The 16642-nt window shown below is 41.0% G+C and overlaps 1 protein-coding gene across 5 annotated transcripts in view; it reads left to right on the top strand.

The window, feature by feature from the left end:
• Positions 1 to 16642, top strand: part of ZFAT (zinc finger and AT-hook domain containing) — a 162493-nt gene that overhangs the window by 106511 nt on the left and 39340 nt on the right. For all 5 annotated transcript variants that reach the window (XM_030553868.1, XM_030553866.1, XM_030553869.1 and 2 more), the window contains exon 11: positions 6042 to 6130. In XM_030553868.1, the coding sequence (XP_030409728.1) occupies positions 6042 to 6130 (89 nt within the window). The remainder of the gene's footprint in view (positions 1 to 6041; positions 6131 to 16642) is intronic.

Raw genomic sequence — 16642 nt, 5'->3', positions numbered from 1 at the left:
AATCTCGCACCTGCCTTCCAGATTTGAACACCTCCAAATTCAGGAGTGCTCAAGCTCAATTTGGGCAGCTGTTACTTCATTTCTCCCAAATCAAATATACTGATCACCTGTAACTTGCTGTAGAAAAAATAGGATAAAATTGAGCAAGAAATGCTGCCCAATAGTTATTAGGACTGGAATTGCTATTTTCAACAGCCATTGCCTTTTTTTTGTTTGTTTGTTTGTTTAAAAGGAAGACAGTGATACTGCATTGGCAAATTCCCCGTAGAAAGAAAGAGAGTGAAACAAAAGAATAATAAAGGCACCTCAACTTTTCCTCATTTGCGTAGGACAGTCTTATAATATGCATCCAGATATCCTCTAGTCACACAAGCTGAAAATTGTTCTACTTTACTGCAGTTTGGTAACCATATGGAAACCAATCCTGTCTGTGTTCTGTGCACATCCAAAATTCCTGCTGAATGACCTGCCCTGGGAACGAGTTACCAGTGACCCAGGGCTGTGGTGGAAGGAGGGTGCAGGTGGGGGTGGGGGAGAGGGGAGAGCCCAAGACTGGAGCGCACGAGGTGTATGGGAGGGGCAGGGGGGGGGAAGAGAGAGCCCAGAGCTGGGGCGGCAGGGTAAAGTAAGTTTTATTATGAAAATATAGTAAAATCTTATTTTCTCTTTTGCTCTTGTTGCTTAATTTTTTAAAAAAACTACTTTTTGTGTTTTCATTCACAATTTTTCATGTACAGTTATTTTCATGTGCAGATAATAAAATTTGAATATGCAAATGTTATTTGTGTTTGTAAATCAGGCAGTTCAATGTCTGATCTATTTCATGTGCGCAAATAAGTGATTGTTGTGCAACTTTATAGACTGAGTTGACCTTAACTTTACCATAATGAGAATAGGGCTATAGTCACACAGGCTTTGTCTAGACTAGGCTATAACGCTGTGGTGTTAGGACATGTTAGCTAAGGTGTTTTACTAACATCTTCCAAAATTCTAGTGTGGACTAGGTGCAGTGTCTTTTAACACACAAGCTGGTTGAGTTAAAGCGTTGGCTACAGGTAGGGTTGCCAACCCTCCAGGATTGTCCTGGAGCCTCCAGGAATTAAAGATTAAGTCATGTGATGAAACCTCTAGGAATATGTCCAACCAAACTTTGAAACTCTAGGTACAGGAAAAACAAATATATCCCCAGTAGCCCTTTTTGTCAGGGCTTAGGCTGCCATCTACCTCTGGAGTATATGAGATGGTTTTGTTTTTCCAGCTGCTGCTATTTCTCAATGATGTAAATGTGCTGGGTCTCCTCCCTTTCCATTGCCTGCTTTTTTCTCTTTATTTCCTTTCCAAAATTCTGTGTGCGAAATCCTACCCCACTGAAATCAGGTGGGAGTTTTGCCATTGTCTTCATCAGTATCAGGATTCCACCCTATATATGTCAAACCTCCCAGGCATTTTCAGTTATCCCCCTTCTTAATCCCACCCCTTCAAATGCTGCACGTACTTTTAGCACTGGTACAAGTGGGATAACATTTCTAGTTGGAGATGTGTTGTATGATTTGTCAAAGGATTTTCAGCCTCTTGAGTAGTGACACCTTCCATTGTTTGGTGCCTCCATCCCTTCAAATATTACTAACACAGTCCAGTGTTGTTCAGTTATTCTACAAATAACATGCATCCGATGAAGTGGGTATTCACCCACGAAAACTCATGCTCCAAAACATCTGTCTATAAGATGCCACAGGATTCTTTGATGCTTCTACAAATAAACAGAATGGGTTTGAAAATTGCTTCACTGTTTTTGTCTTGTCTTCCTGGCTTATGAATTCAGGCATTTTTTGTTCAAACTTCAGCCCTGCAGGGTCAGTTTAACCACTGGAAAATAAAGGGGGTGTTTTTTTCTCTGCTTTATTCCTCTCAAGAGTGATATGACAGAAAACAATTCAATCATCTAGGCTGATTACAGTTTGACTAGAAATGACGCATAGAACCTGACTTTCATTATTTTAATTAGGTAGCAAAAAAAATTATGTCAAGATTTTTCTTAGCTGTTTTTATTGGAGCAGTCACTTTCAGTATAAAACATTTGCAACTTCTATTAACAAGATTCTGAAAGTAAAGAAACTGCCCTGTTTCGTGACAAGCTGGAGTGAATCTGCCTTTTCCACTTTTGCCTTGGTTCTTTTAGTTTTTGACAGCTTTTCTAACAAGCATTTAAAATTGTTTGAACAAACAAGGCTCTGTGGTATGGAAATCCTGGAAGTGGATAGATCTCTCTCTTTCTCTCTCTCTCTGCATTTCAATATTTCCCATTCTTGTGGTGCCTGAACTCATAACTAAGAGAGGAAGATGAAGAATGGAGGATTAGAGAAGAACATGGAGAAGGGAGAAAGAGAATGAGAGGAGAAAAGATTTGCTTTCAAATCAAGAGGAAGGAGAGTATATAAAAAAGAGAGAACAAACATTTTATTTAAAAAAAAGTGAATGTTGGGGAGATAGTCATAGAATGAGTTTGAGAGTTCAAGCATAGCACTTCCTAGCTTTTGCAAAGCCTTAAACAAGAGATCCTCTCCTTGAAATATGAGAGATTTCAGTCCCATTGGTGAATAGGGTCATGAAATACATTGTTTCCACATTTGACTATCTCGATCCCCTTCAGAATGTCCCTACTTCATAGACTCATATAGACATGGAGAGTGTGCTTATAAAATATGTGGATGATGCCAAGATGGGAGGGGTTGCAAGTACTTTGGAGAACAGGATTGAAATTCAAAATGAGCATCACGTTCCATCATGTTCCTAAATAAAAAAATTCCAATACTGTAGTTAATTACAGTTACTGTTAAAAATGAATGTTGTACCTTATTTGTAGTCTGAATTTGCATAGCAATTCATTTGCAATTCATGACGACGTTCTCCAGTGTTCCAGGTGGGTGACAGCAAAATATATCATCTTGGTCACTAAAGCTTATGCCCAAATAAATGTATTAGTCTCTAAGGTGCCACAAGGTCTCCTCGTTGTTTTTGCTGATACAGACTAACATGGCTACTACTCTGAAACCTGTCACCAACTACATGGTAGAGGTCCCCAAGATAATTCACTTGTCTTCTAGGCATCAACAATAGCTTGAAGTTGCTGTCATCTAAGTGACCAAGTAATGCGGTGACCAGATAACACTTTTACACGTCCCTGGTTTCTAGGTAATAGATCTACCTACAACACACCTAGTCTTTTAGTTATGGGCTCCTTTTGAGCACAGACTAGCAAGGCAAGGAAAAAAAAATCACATTCACTATAGTTTGTTTCCTCAGTCACAGGCCTGGTCTACACTACGCGTTTATACCGAATTTAGCAGTATTAAACCGATTTAGCGCTGCATCCGTCCACACAACGGAGCCCTTTATATCGATTTAAAGGGTTCTTAAAACCGATTTCTGTACTCCTCCCCGATGAGGGCAGTAGCGCTGAAATCAGTATTGCCGTGTCAGATTAGGGTTAGTGTGGCGCAATTCAATGGTATTGGCCTCCGGGCGGTATCCCACAGTGCACCATTGTGACCACTCTGGAAAGCCATCTGAACTCGGATGCACTGGCCAGGTAGACAGGAAAAGCCCTGCGAACTTTGGATTTCATTTCCTGTTTGCCAAGCATGGAGCGCTGATCAGCATGGACTGTACGGGAGATACTGGATCTGATCGCTTTATGGGGAGACAAATCTGTTCTATCAGAGCTCCGTTCCAGAAGACAAAATGCCAAAGCATTTGAAAAAATCTCCGGACAGAGGCCACAGCAGGGACTCAACACAGTGCTGCGTGACAAGCATAACGAAAGCCAAAGAATCAAATGGACACTCATGGAGGGAGGGAGGGGGGACTGAGGACTCCAGCTATCCCACAGTCCCCGCAGTCTCCGAAAAGCATTTGCATTCTTGGCTGAGCTCCCAATGCCTGAAGGGTCAAAAACATTGTCCTGGGTGATTCAGGGTATATCTCGTCAATTTACCCCTCTCCCCCCCCATGAAAGAAAAGGGGAAAAAAATCATTTCTCACCTTTTTTCAATGTCACCATATGTCTACTGCATGCTACTGGTAGACGCGGTGCTGTGGCACTGAACAGCAGCATTCCCTCCCCTTCCTTTCCTGATGGCAGACGGTCCAAAATGGTGGAAAACCGTCCTCATCATCCTGTGAGTGCTCCTGGCTGGCCTTGGTGAGGTCAGCCGGGGGCGCCTGGGCAACAATGGGAATGACTCCTTGTCATTCCCGGCAGATGGTGCAAAAGGATTGAAAACTGTCCTTCTCCTGGCAACTGGGGACTGAACTCCATCAGCGCCCCCCTTTCATGTCTAATGAAGAATCTGTACTGCCTGGACTATCATAGCAGCGGGAGGCTGCCTCCCCCTCATTTTATCTCACTAAAAAGTCAGTGTTTCTTATTCCTGCATTCTTTATTACTTCATCACACAAATGGGGGGACACTGTCACAGTAGCCCAGGAGGGTTTGGGAAGGAGGGAAGCAACGGGTGGGGTTGTTTAAGGGGCACCCCCTAGAATGGCATCACCATTTCTGTGGGATTTCTGGGGCTCTGACCCGGAGCGGCTGTGCTCTTTGGTTCTCTAGTACAGTTGCCCCATATTCTAGGCAGGACTGATTCTATTTTTAGACAAAATGTAAAGAAGGGAATGACCTGGGGAGTCATTCCCATTTTTGTCTTTTGCGTCCCCGGCCGACCTCAGCGAGGCTAGCCAGGAGCACCCATGACAGCCGCAGACGGTACAAAAGGACTGATAACCGTCATCATCAATTTCCAATTGCAAACGATGCAAAATGACTGATAAATGTCATCGCCAGTTTCCAGTTGCAGACAGTGCTATAGCTGGTAACCATCTCTGCTACCTTGCAAAGGCAAATGAATGCTGCTGTGTAGCACTGCAGTACCACGTCTGTCAGCAGCATCCAGTACACATACAGTGACAAAAAGCTAAATGGTCTGCATGATTTTCATGCTATGCCGTCTGCCAGGGCAATCCAGGGAAAAAGGGCGCAAAATGATTGTCTGCCGTTGCTGTCACGGAGGAAGGATTGAGTGACGACATTTACCCAGAATCACCCGCGACACTGTTTTTGCATTGGGATCTCAACCCAGAATTCCAGTGGGTGGGGGAGACTGCAGGAACTATGGGATAGCTACCCACAGTGCATGGACGCACACTGCCAAAATATTGTGCTTAGTGTGGCCACATGCACTCAACTTTATACAATCTGTTTTAAAAAAAACGGTTTATGTAAAATCGGAATAATCCCATAGTGTAGACATACCCACACATTGAACCCAGGCGTACAGAAGTGAAAAGTCTGAGCACAAAGCCTCAATACCACTTGGCATGCTAACATACTATTTTATATTTATTTTGCTCATTTCTGTGTGGCAGCTTTTGGGGTTTTTTGTCTTTGTTTGCAAGGATCCCTTTCAGGACTGTTTGAGTCATTATTTTAAGATTGTAGTGCAACATGCCAATTAAAAATCATTTCTTGAAGATGAGCTGCAATAATTTATAGTAGTCTAAAAATAAATCCAGTGAATGTCAAAAATAAAAAAATGTACATGAGTCATAACAGTTGGAAGATTGGGACAGAGATGGAACAAACACCTGCAAAAGGCCTGTCTGAACAGCTGTCTTTTAAGAGCTACGTTATTTACAGCCAAATAAATGTGCTTGCAGCTATGTTTTTGCAAAGCAGCAATGATATCCACTGGCCATTTACACTAAAGAGTGTTCTTTCCCCAGTGGCTATCCCAAGTAATATATTCACTGTTTAACACTTGTAATTAAAAATAGCAGGCAAAGACTCTTTCTGTCCTATACTGTTCAGCCTTATTTGCAAAATGTGGCTCTCTATTGATACTAAATTCTAACAGATAAGTTACAATATTTGGTTGTCCTTACTCTGTTAAGAATCATCTTTATCATGAAATATCATTGATAGATTGCCTCTTCATATTTAAATATAGAAAGCCATTTGAAAACATTTTCTATTTCTGTTTCAGGAAAGCAGTTTAAATGTACAGTGTGTGACTATACTGCAGCCCAAAAGCCACAGCTCCTACGTCACATGGAACAACATGTCTCTTTCAAGGTAAGAGCGCAAATAAGCCATGATTAATGAATACTCATGTAGCAATAAAGGGGTCTTCAGACTGCACAACAACGTTCAAGAGGGATGTTCTTATTTCTAGTGATATAACATATGACATTTTTATGTTTCTAATGTTAAAAGAGGAATTTTGACTTTGTATTTAAATATTAAGCGACATTACTTGAAGAATACACTCCAAACTGTGCAACAACATGATGGAATAATTTTGTTTATGGAAATTTATATTTAATTTCTTTTTCTAAAAATATATGTATTTTTCACGGCAAAATAAACATGACTATTTAAATCTGTATGTTAAAATTTTCTAGTAAAGTAAGAAGTTGTCTTCCATAGATTATTGTTCACTGCCCCTTTTAACTTTCTTTGAAAGATGGCCAACTTATTTACAGTAGAGGAGTTCATTTGTTTTCAAAGGATGTTAGGGACAATGAAATCTAAAACATCTGTCTGTCTAAAGTGTGCCTCAGAAGGAAGTTTGTTAATGTATCTGTGAAGCCCTTAGATTGGAGGTCAGTTTATATTAATAAAATGTAGCAATACCTTATTTATTCCTAAATATTACAGTGACTCTCAATGTGGTAGAATATGATGTCATGAATACAGAGGATACTATATTCAGAGAATGAAAAATGGCATTTCCTTTCATTTTCAGCAAAATCCAAAATTTTATCTTTAAAGAAAATGTTCAGTATATTTTAACACTTTTATCCTGACAATGAGTAAATCTCTAAGCCATTCTACAAAGATGTTATGCTTTTTTTTTTGGAATTCATCAGCTTTCAATGCCTAATGACTTATTTTGCTTCTTTAAAATATCATTTATATTTTATCATTTATATAAACATTATGCTTGCTGCCTGTCTAAAGCAGAAATTAAGATAGTCCCTGGCCCAGAATTTAAATTCTGAGAGACAGACATAGAAAGAGAAAATGAACAGAGACATCCAGAGGAAGGCATCATTTTAGATATATAATAATTTCATTCCTTTTGCATTATATTTGTATTTCCAGCATTTTTTATGTAGGATGGGAGTTCAGCACTTTCATTTTCTGATGGATTTAATTTTATGATAGACATGCAACTGTGATGTAACACATCTGAGAAGTTGATTGTTTCTAATAGAATGCAAAACTGCTGCAAGATGCTAAATAAGTCAGTGATGGGTTGGATCACAGAATCCCCTTCGGAACTGCCAACTGATGTGCCAAGACTACTTCTGTCCCTGCTTTTCCTGCCCTCTTAGCCCTCGTCCAGACTAACCCGCGGCATCGGCGGGTTAAAATCGATTGCTCGGGGATCGATATATCGCGTCTAGTCTGGACGCGGTGTATCGATCCCCGAGCGCGCTTACATCGATTCCGGAACTCCATCAATCCGAACGGAGTTCCGGAATCGACACGGAGAGCCGCGGACATCGATGCAGCGCCGTCCAGACTGGTGAGTACCTCGATTTTAGAAATTCGACTTCAGCTACGTTATTCTCGTAGCTGAAGTTGCGTATCTAAAATCGATTTTAATTCCTAGTCTGGACGTGGCCCCAGTTTGGGACTTCAGTGCCCAACCTGGTTTGAGCCAGACCCACTAGCCTGCTGCAGACCCAGACCCAGGTCTGAACCACGTGCCCCAAAACTGCAGGCTTAAACTGAAAGCAGCTTAAGAGGTGTTCCTGTCTTTAACACTCAGATTCCCAACTCCCAGTGGGTTCCAAACCCCAAATAAATCTGTTTTACCTTGTATAAAGCTTATACAGGGTAAACTTGTAAACTGTTCGCCCTCAATAACACTGATAGAGAGAGAGATGCACAGCTGTTTCCCCCTCCCCCCCCCCCGGTATTAATACATACTCTGGGTTAATTAATTGATTTTATTAAATACAGAAAGTAGGATTTAAGTGGTTCCAAGTAGTAACCGGCAGAACAAAGTGAATTACCAAGCAAAATAAAATAGAACACACAAGTCTGTGTCTAATACAGTAAGAAAACTGAATAGAGATAAAAACCTCATCCAGTAAGCTTCCTTTTACAGACTAGTGTCCTGCTAGTCTGGATCCAGCAATCACTCACACCCCCTGTAGTTACTGTCCCTTGTTCCAGTTTCTTCAGGTATCCTTGGGGGTGAAGAGGCTATCTCTTTAGCCAGCTGAAGACAAAATGGAGGAGTCTCCCACAGGCTTAAATAGGCTTCCTCTTGTGTGTGGAGATTCCCTCCTCTCTCCTATGCAACGTCCAGCTCCAAGATGGAGTTTTGGAGTCACAAGAGCAAGTCACATGTCCATACATGACTCAGTTTTTACAGGCAGCAGCCATTGCTTACATGCTACCTTGAACTTCCTCAGGTTGACTTCTTATGTGGATTGGAGCCTTACAAGATTCATTGTCCTTTAAGTGCTTCTTGATTGGGCACTTAATTTGCATATTCCTTTCTCAAGAAGCTGACCAAATGCTCTACTAAGGCTACTTAGAAATCAAGCAAGTATACAGCCAATATTCATAACGTCAAGTACAAAAATGATACATGCATACAAATAGGAGGAATGTATTCAGTAGCTCACAACCTTTACAAAGATGTTACATGGCATATGAAGCATAAAACATATTCCAGTTATATCATATATACATTCATAAGCATATTTCCATAAAGCCTTATGAGGTGCAACGTCACAAGTATGCAAACTTTTGTAACAAGTCCCTTTTTGTTTGTAAATGTTTCTTTGACAAGACTGGTAGGAGATTGAGATAGATGCTTGAATTCTGGTTTCATTGTTTAAAAATAAATATTTTATTTTGGGACAAATATTTAAAATGCAGCACTTGCAATATAGCTTTGTCCCAATAGACCACAAGATAGAATTTAAATTATCATGGCCTGCAACCCTGCTGTCAGCCTGCCTTGCAATTGGAATATTCAATAAATTGTTAAGAGATAAGTTTGTCAGAGATCCTTACAAAATAAAATGTTAGTGAGTGCACTCCTGCCTGTGGGATCATTGCATGTGCATAAAACTCAAGTGAAGATATACAGTCATGTGGTCTATCTGTTTAATTCTAATCTATTATATTTCTAAATCATAAATCAAAGTGGTATCTAAGCATTTTGAGATGGTAGTTGAGCCAGGAAATGGTGGTGAATGGCAAATGGTTTTTGTAATTTTGACATTAAAGAATTTACAAAAAAAAGTGTGCAGGAATCTGGAATGATCAAAGTTTGGTCTCTGTTAGTGACTTAATCCTTGTTATCTTTAGCTTGCTGCCTAATTGACATAACAGAGAGTTCTGCAGCGTATATAGCAGATAGTTCCTGGTTCTGCGCAGTTTCAAGTCAAGCCTACTTGTTACAAGTGGATCTGTTTTGAAAGGAATTCCAGGGTTCCTGCAGCTCAGCCTGGTATGGTGGAAAAAAAAAACAGTCTAGTCAGCATGAACTGATCTGTGCTAATATGATATTTCTAATATGTGCCTCACCATATCATCTAGACAATAGTCTTGGACTGTTTTGTTTAGGCTCATTTACTTTTGAACCCCTTTTAAACCAAACTAAAATTTAGAAGTAGTTTGAATTATTTACCACTATCGTGGCCTGCCTTGGGTCACCAGTATAGCTTTTCTAACCTACTAAACTTTTCAGGACCCTTGCCTATAAATATCAGGTGAGCTTGGCTGCTTTTTCTGAACTTTATTTATTATTTATTGTTAGCTGTCGTCCAGTCATTTGGTACTGAAGCTGATTTAAATAGTAGGTTACGGATGACAGTTAGTAGTCCTGCAATTTCACATTTGAGTACCTTCAGAACTCTTGGTTGAATACCATCGGATCCTGGAGACTTATTACTGTTTAGTTTATCAATTTGTTCCAAAACTTCCCTGATGACACCTCAGTTTGGGACAGTTCCTCAGATCTGTCACCCAAAAAGAATGGCTCAGGTTTGTGAATCTCCTTCACATCCTCAAAAGTAAAGACCGATGCAAAGAATTCATTTAGTTTCTCCGCAATGGCCTTAAAGTCTTTGAGTGCTCCTTTAGCATCTCGATCGTCCAGTGGCCGCACTGGTTGTTTAGCAAGCTTTCTGCTTCTGATTTTTTTTTTTAAATTGCTATTACTTTTGGAGTCTTTGGCTAGCTGTTCTTCAGGTTATATTTTGGTTTTTCTAATTATATTTTTACACTTCATTTGCCAGAGTTAATGCCCTTTTCTATTTTCCTCATTAGGATTTATCTTCCACTTTTTAAAGGATGCCTTTTTGCCTCTCTCTGCTTGTTTTACTTTGTTGTTTAACCATGGTGGCTCTTTTCTGGTTCTCTTACTATGTTTTTTTAAATTTGGGTATACATTTAAGTTGAGTCTCTATTATGATGTCTTTACAAAGTTTCCACGGAGCTTGCAGGGATTTTACTTTTGGTACTGTTTCTTTTAATTTCTGTTTCACTAACCTCCTCATTTTGGTGTATTCCCCCTTTCTTAAATTAAATGCTACAGTGATGGGCCGGTGTGGAGTTTTCCTTGCCACAGGGATTTTAAATTTAATTATATTACCACTATTACCAAGCAGTCCAGCTATATTCACCTCTTGGACCTGATCCTGTGCTCTGCTTAGGACTAACTCAAGAATTGACTCTCCTCTTGTGGGCTCCAAGAAGCAGTCATTTAAAGTGTCAAGAAACTTATCTCAGCATCCCTTCCCGAGGTGATATGTACCCAGTCAATATGGGGATAATTGAAATCCCCCATTATTATTATGATTGAGTTTTTTATTTTAATAGCCTCTCTAATCTCCCTGAGCATTTCAGAGTCACTAACACCATCCTGGTCAGGTGGTCTGTAATATAGCCCTACTGCTATATTCTTATTTTTCAAGCATAGAATTACTATCCATAGAAATTCTATAGTACAATTTAGTTCATTTAAGATTTTTACTTCATTTGATTCTACACTTCCTTTCACATATAGTGCCACTCCCCACCAGCACGACCTGTTCTGTCCTTCCAATATATTTCGTACCCTGGTATTACTGTGTCCCATTGATTATCCTCATTCCACCAGGTTTCTGTGATGCCTGTTATATAAATATCCTCATTTGATACTAGGCACTCTGGTTCACGCATCTTATTATTTAGACTCCTAGCATTGGCATATAAACACTTGTCATTTTTGGCTGTCCCCTATTGCATGATGTAATTGAATGAGACTTTTTTTCATTTGACTATTTCTCATCAAATCCTCCCTGTATTTTATCATTTTCCATCCTCTCCTCCTTATTAGGACATAGGGAATCTCCATTTATAGCTCCTCCCCTAAGAGATGTCTTGTAGCATTTCCTTTCTGGGTCCTTCCATCCTCGATCCATAGATCATGTTTTAAGGGGTGGAGGACAGCCCTATAATTCAATCTCAGGTCACAGATCTTCACCCCTAAAAACATGTAGGCCCATTCTCCTTATCTTCTTCTCCCTTGTCTTGGGTTAAGAACTGTCGTTGTCCCTTGTTCTCCTCCTCTCTAAAGCCTCTGGTTCTCCCAGTCCCACAAACTGACCTCTGGGTTCCAACCCTCCTCACCTTTCCTGCACTCTAGGTTCTTGGAATCATCCCACTCCTGGGACTGAGCTTGGGTTGCTCTTCTCCCTCAATTCTACCTTTTCCCTTTTTCTCCCCATCTTCCTCTGGAATGGGTCTGTTTTTCTCCTGGCTTGTATCATTCCATCTAGGGTGTCTGATTCTATTAACTCAGGCCCTTCTTCCTCATTTGCTCATGTTTTACCCATATAGGGCCCCAGCTGCCTACTTTCTTTCTGTGGGGGAAGGGACTCCACTCTGCACCTACCATGACCGAACAGGGTAGCCTCTCCGTTGCTCCCACCTAAACTTCCCCTTTAATTGTAGGATTACCTCTGCTATTGAGTAGAGACTCTTCTCCCCATGGATGCATTCTAGCTCTGCTTTTTCCTCCAGGAGTCTCCAGTGCGGCTTCACTAAATCCCTTGGATCAATGAATATCCCAAGATAGTATACACAATCCCCCTTAGGCGCCTCCTTCCCACCTTTACAGGGACAGTAGGAGATATCCTTTTTATCTTGCCCCAGAAAGTCCCATCCATTTGCAGAATTCTGCAAACTCGCATTCCATCTTAGGACAATGTTGTTTTATATGACACAGCATTCCACACTAATAGCGTGCTATTCCCTGCAAGAGTTCCTTTCACCACGTCTCTTTTCTTCTTGGGGCTTTTCAGTTCACCACCCTTCCCTGGCTCCACACGCTAAGTGACTGGACTTCTTTTCTCGTAAAATTGGCTTCTTAGGAACTCTTTGGAGAGTTTAATCACAGCCTCCACAGTTGGAGTGGTGTCTCACTCAGTCTCTGTTATTCTCCAGGGGCCTCTGGAGAAATTGTTCCAGTATCACTAGGACCATAATTTCCCCCCACAGTTAGAATATCTGACTTCAGCCAGCAGGTAACCCAGACTATCAGCTTTTGCACATATGCCCTGGGTCGTACCCCTCAAGCCAATCTAGTGGCCCAAAATTTCTGCTGGTATTTCTCAGTAGAGACCTCCCTTCCCCCCAGTCCAAATTGGTTTGCTTCATAACATCGTAGTCGTAGGCCTGTTTCTCGCTCAGGGCCTCTTAACCCATCTGAGCTTCCCTGGTGAGATAGGGTACCACCTGGATGGCCCATGTTTCCTTACCACATATGCCTCTTGTGGCTGCTCTCTCAGATGTTACCAGGAACACAGCCAAGTCATCAGGTGGGCCCCATCTTGCATAGAATCACTCTCTGTGCATGACTCCAGGTCTCCACACTGGGACTCACCAACTTCTGTACCAACTGTCATTGCAGCTGCTCCCTGATGACTTCCTGCAGGTTGTACTGCTCCGGCTGCCACACCAGAAGGGGTTGTCTTTCAGGTTTGTGTGATTCTGGAAGGTGTGCATCATCTTTTGCTGCTTCTTCTGCCATCAGTGCAGAGCCTGCTCTGTGTCCAGGCACTGAATCTTCATACTGCCCCTTCCCACTCCCCCTCAACAAATTTTCAAGCACCATGTGCATAGGAATCAAGATCCTGGACAAGTCACCACTTGTAGTAGGGCATATGTCTGCCTTGTCCTTGATCACCATAGAAACCACTCAAATTCCTTTCCTTCTTTTAGTGTTCACTTTGTATAATTTATTTCAAGTCCCATCCACCAACACTGTACAATGCAATACAACTATTTAATACCTATGACCTTCAGCCCCTGTTCATCAGGGCCCTAGGAGGAAAAGAGACCTTTCTTTCTTCGTATCTTCTTCAGTCAAGGTATGGGTAGCCCCCTGCCCCCAACACTTCCTTCCTGCCTCTTATCAAGATAGTCAGCTTAAGGGGCAGTTGGTTCTATAACTCTCACCCAGCCTTCCCCTCTGAATAGCTAATTCCTCCCTATTTCCTCAATCAGCCGTCGCTGGAGAAACTAATTGAGGCTACTGTGATCAGAGTACTGACCCTGCTGTTAGGCCATAGCACTTTGTCACAACCCTTCTCTAATATTTTTGTAATTTTTTAGAGCCAATTATGATAGGACCAAATCTCTCTTTTGGAAGTAGCAAAATCGTAGTTTATAAATAGAAAAAAAACTATGATTTTGTATGTTTTCAAGAATTTTTAGGGCACTTTTACAACATTTCAAAAGAAAAGATATGACATTTACGTCAAGTATTCCTTGGCTATTCACTCCGTCCTCCAGTCTCAGGACATATTGTGTGTGCCAGTAAAATAACAAGAAAATCTCTGAGTTGAGAATATCCTTTCTGAAGTTTTCATGCCAAATCTTTTAGAACAGATTGATTTACTTCCACGTAGCATGTCTAAGTGCTGGACAGTTTTATGATTGTAGGATACATTCAGGCATTAATAGGCACATAAAAATATATAGGTTCCTGTTGTTTTTCATCATCTGTTCACACAGAACAAAACATACAATTAGATCTTAAAATAGTGGATTTTCCCTGTTGGTCACGTCAGTGTTTGGTTAGAGCAGCCATTGACATATTTTGAAGGCTACCTGGGATATCTGCACAGGCCAGTATCCAAAATATGTATTATACTGAATAGTTTCTTTTTTGCAAAATTAAAGACTAAAATTAATGCTAACAGTGTACTTGTCAAGTGGCTCTGTAATCTCTTAATGCTTCTCTTAATTAAAGGAACAGTAATATTAATTATTAGTTCCTGCAGGGTTTTCCCCCGACAAATCTTTATTAAAATGATAGAATAACAGAACATTTTCACTGAAGTCTAGAGGACTATTAGAAAAAATTTCCAAACCTTTTTCACTTCACAGGAGATACTGTGTGCATCCAGTTGCAGAGCCATAGTCAGTTTCTTCTGTTGTTCATGTGGATTTTTCCCACAGCAACTGGAGAGCAAAAGCAGTAGAAAAATGTGACTGTAAAACTCAAACAATTAGCAAAGGGGCTTGGGCGCAAATGTGCCAGAAACTATTTTTAACTCATATTTGGATATACAACGCTACCTCGATATAATGCCACCCGATATAACACAAATCTGGATGTAAAGCAGTGCTCCAGGGGGGCGGGGCTGTGCACTCCGGTGGATCAAAGCAAGTTCAGTATAACACGTTTTCACCTATAACGTGGTAAGAATTTTTGGCTCCCAAGGACAGCGTTATATCGAGGTAGAGGTGTATTAGATTTTATGTTGATGGTGACCCTTTAAGCAGCCAATCAATATGTGTCACCATGATTGTCTCAGACCAGTTCTGTGAACTTATTCAATCTCTTAATAACCTGCAAGTCATATTTACCCAATTGATTAGAATTATTTTGCATAGGTTTACTAATCTGCTGTCGTACAGATATTGTACTCTGGTGAATAGTCAGGCTCTCGGATGCACACACAAAACTGATTCTTAAAGATCAAGATTTCTTGGTCTTTTGTCACAGTCAGCAGAAGTCATCTTATTCCAGCTATACTGCAAGCTTCTGTCTATCTCTGGGCCTTTCTATGGTAAGGAAATAATAAATTTCCCACCATTGCTGCCTGGGGGGGGGGGGCAAGTGGGGCAATTTGCCCCGGGCCCCACAGGGGCCCCCACGAGAGTTTTTTGGGGCCCCTGGAGCGGGGTCCTTCACTTGCTCCGGTGGCCCCGGAAAACTCTCGTGGGGCCCAGGCCTCTCAGAGCTTCTTCCACTCCGAGTCTTTGGCGGCAATTCGGCGGGGGGGTGGTCCTTCCGCCCTGGGACCAGCTGCCGAAGTGCCTGGTCTTTGGCAGCGGGGGCCCTCCGCCGCGGCTCTTTGGGGCACTTCGGCAGTGGGTCCCAGAGTGAAAGGACCCCCCACCACCGAATTACCTCCGAAGTGGAGGCCCTCCGCTGCCAAAGACCCCAGGCCCCCTGAATCCTCTGGGCAGCCCTATTGCTCACAGCAGCTCAGCCCTAGCACAGCTTGCAGTATTAGAATCCATAGTGTAGTAGGGCTTCTGGTGTTACAACACCTTGCCTAGAGCACATTGATTGACATTCTGTTCATAAACTCCTGCAGCAGCCAGCAGCCCTTCTTTCTATATTTGGGCTCCTAATGTTGCTAACGCTGGTGAAGCTGTGAACAGATATTGACAACGGGAGGAAGTTTTTAGAAAAATTCCCTACTGTAGATAGGGCTTTTCTGTATGTGTCTTTCTTCCTTGCACTCCTACCCCTTCAGAAACTCAGCTTTTCGTATTCCCTACTGAGTTGAATACTGTAATTTATTATAATTAATTATAATAAAGAACAGTACTCCTGTTCTTTTTGCAGATACAGACTAACACGGTTGCTACTCTGAAACATATAATTAATTGCATATCAAGTTTCAGAAGGTGACATCACAGTCTGTCCATACTATTGGTTACCCTTAGACAAGTGTGGAGTAATTGACCCAAATTTAAAGAAGTAGTTGTTTACTCTGAATACTTTTGACAGACTAAGTAGCATAATTAGCACAGCAAATACACAATTGAAATAATTAACTGCAGAGGGCAGACTGTTCAGAGAGCTTTCTTTAATTATCTGGAGAAATACAGGTGAAAGCTCTGCTCTTTGTGTGCCACTGTGTTATAGATCAAATAGATTTGATCCACTGCTGATTAGTATGTAATGACAAATTAACCTTTTGAAGCTTATATCCTGAGTTAGAGTTGGAGAATGACTTTAATTTGCCTTACTTTCAAAATAACATGAAATATTCAAGGTGGAGCTGGTAATGATGCCCATTAGAAGACCCTCTTGAGCATAAATATATTTCAGTGTTTTAAGTACTATTTAAAATTTTTAAATGTTGGCACAAAGTTCAGGCAGTGTGCTAAAGCAGCTGGATTCCCCATATATTTTTTGCTCTGCCTCTCCATAGAAAGAGAGGATGTATTTAGAAATTGTTTGCCTTTGTTTAAATATTGTTTTAAACAATGAGGTGTACAGTACAGTTTTAGTATTTCTGTTTGTTTTCTTACAAGTTTTACTGA

This window comes from Gopherus evgoodei, chromosome 2, assembly GCF_007399415.2.
Source record: "Gopherus evgoodei ecotype Sinaloan lineage chromosome 2, rGopEvg1_v1.p, whole genome shotgun sequence".
NCBI classification, from domain to species: domain Eukaryota; kingdom Metazoa; phylum Chordata; order Testudines; family Testudinidae; genus Gopherus; species Gopherus evgoodei.
Note: the sequence above shows the minus strand (reverse complement) of the source record. Positions and strands in the feature narration are given on the sequence as shown.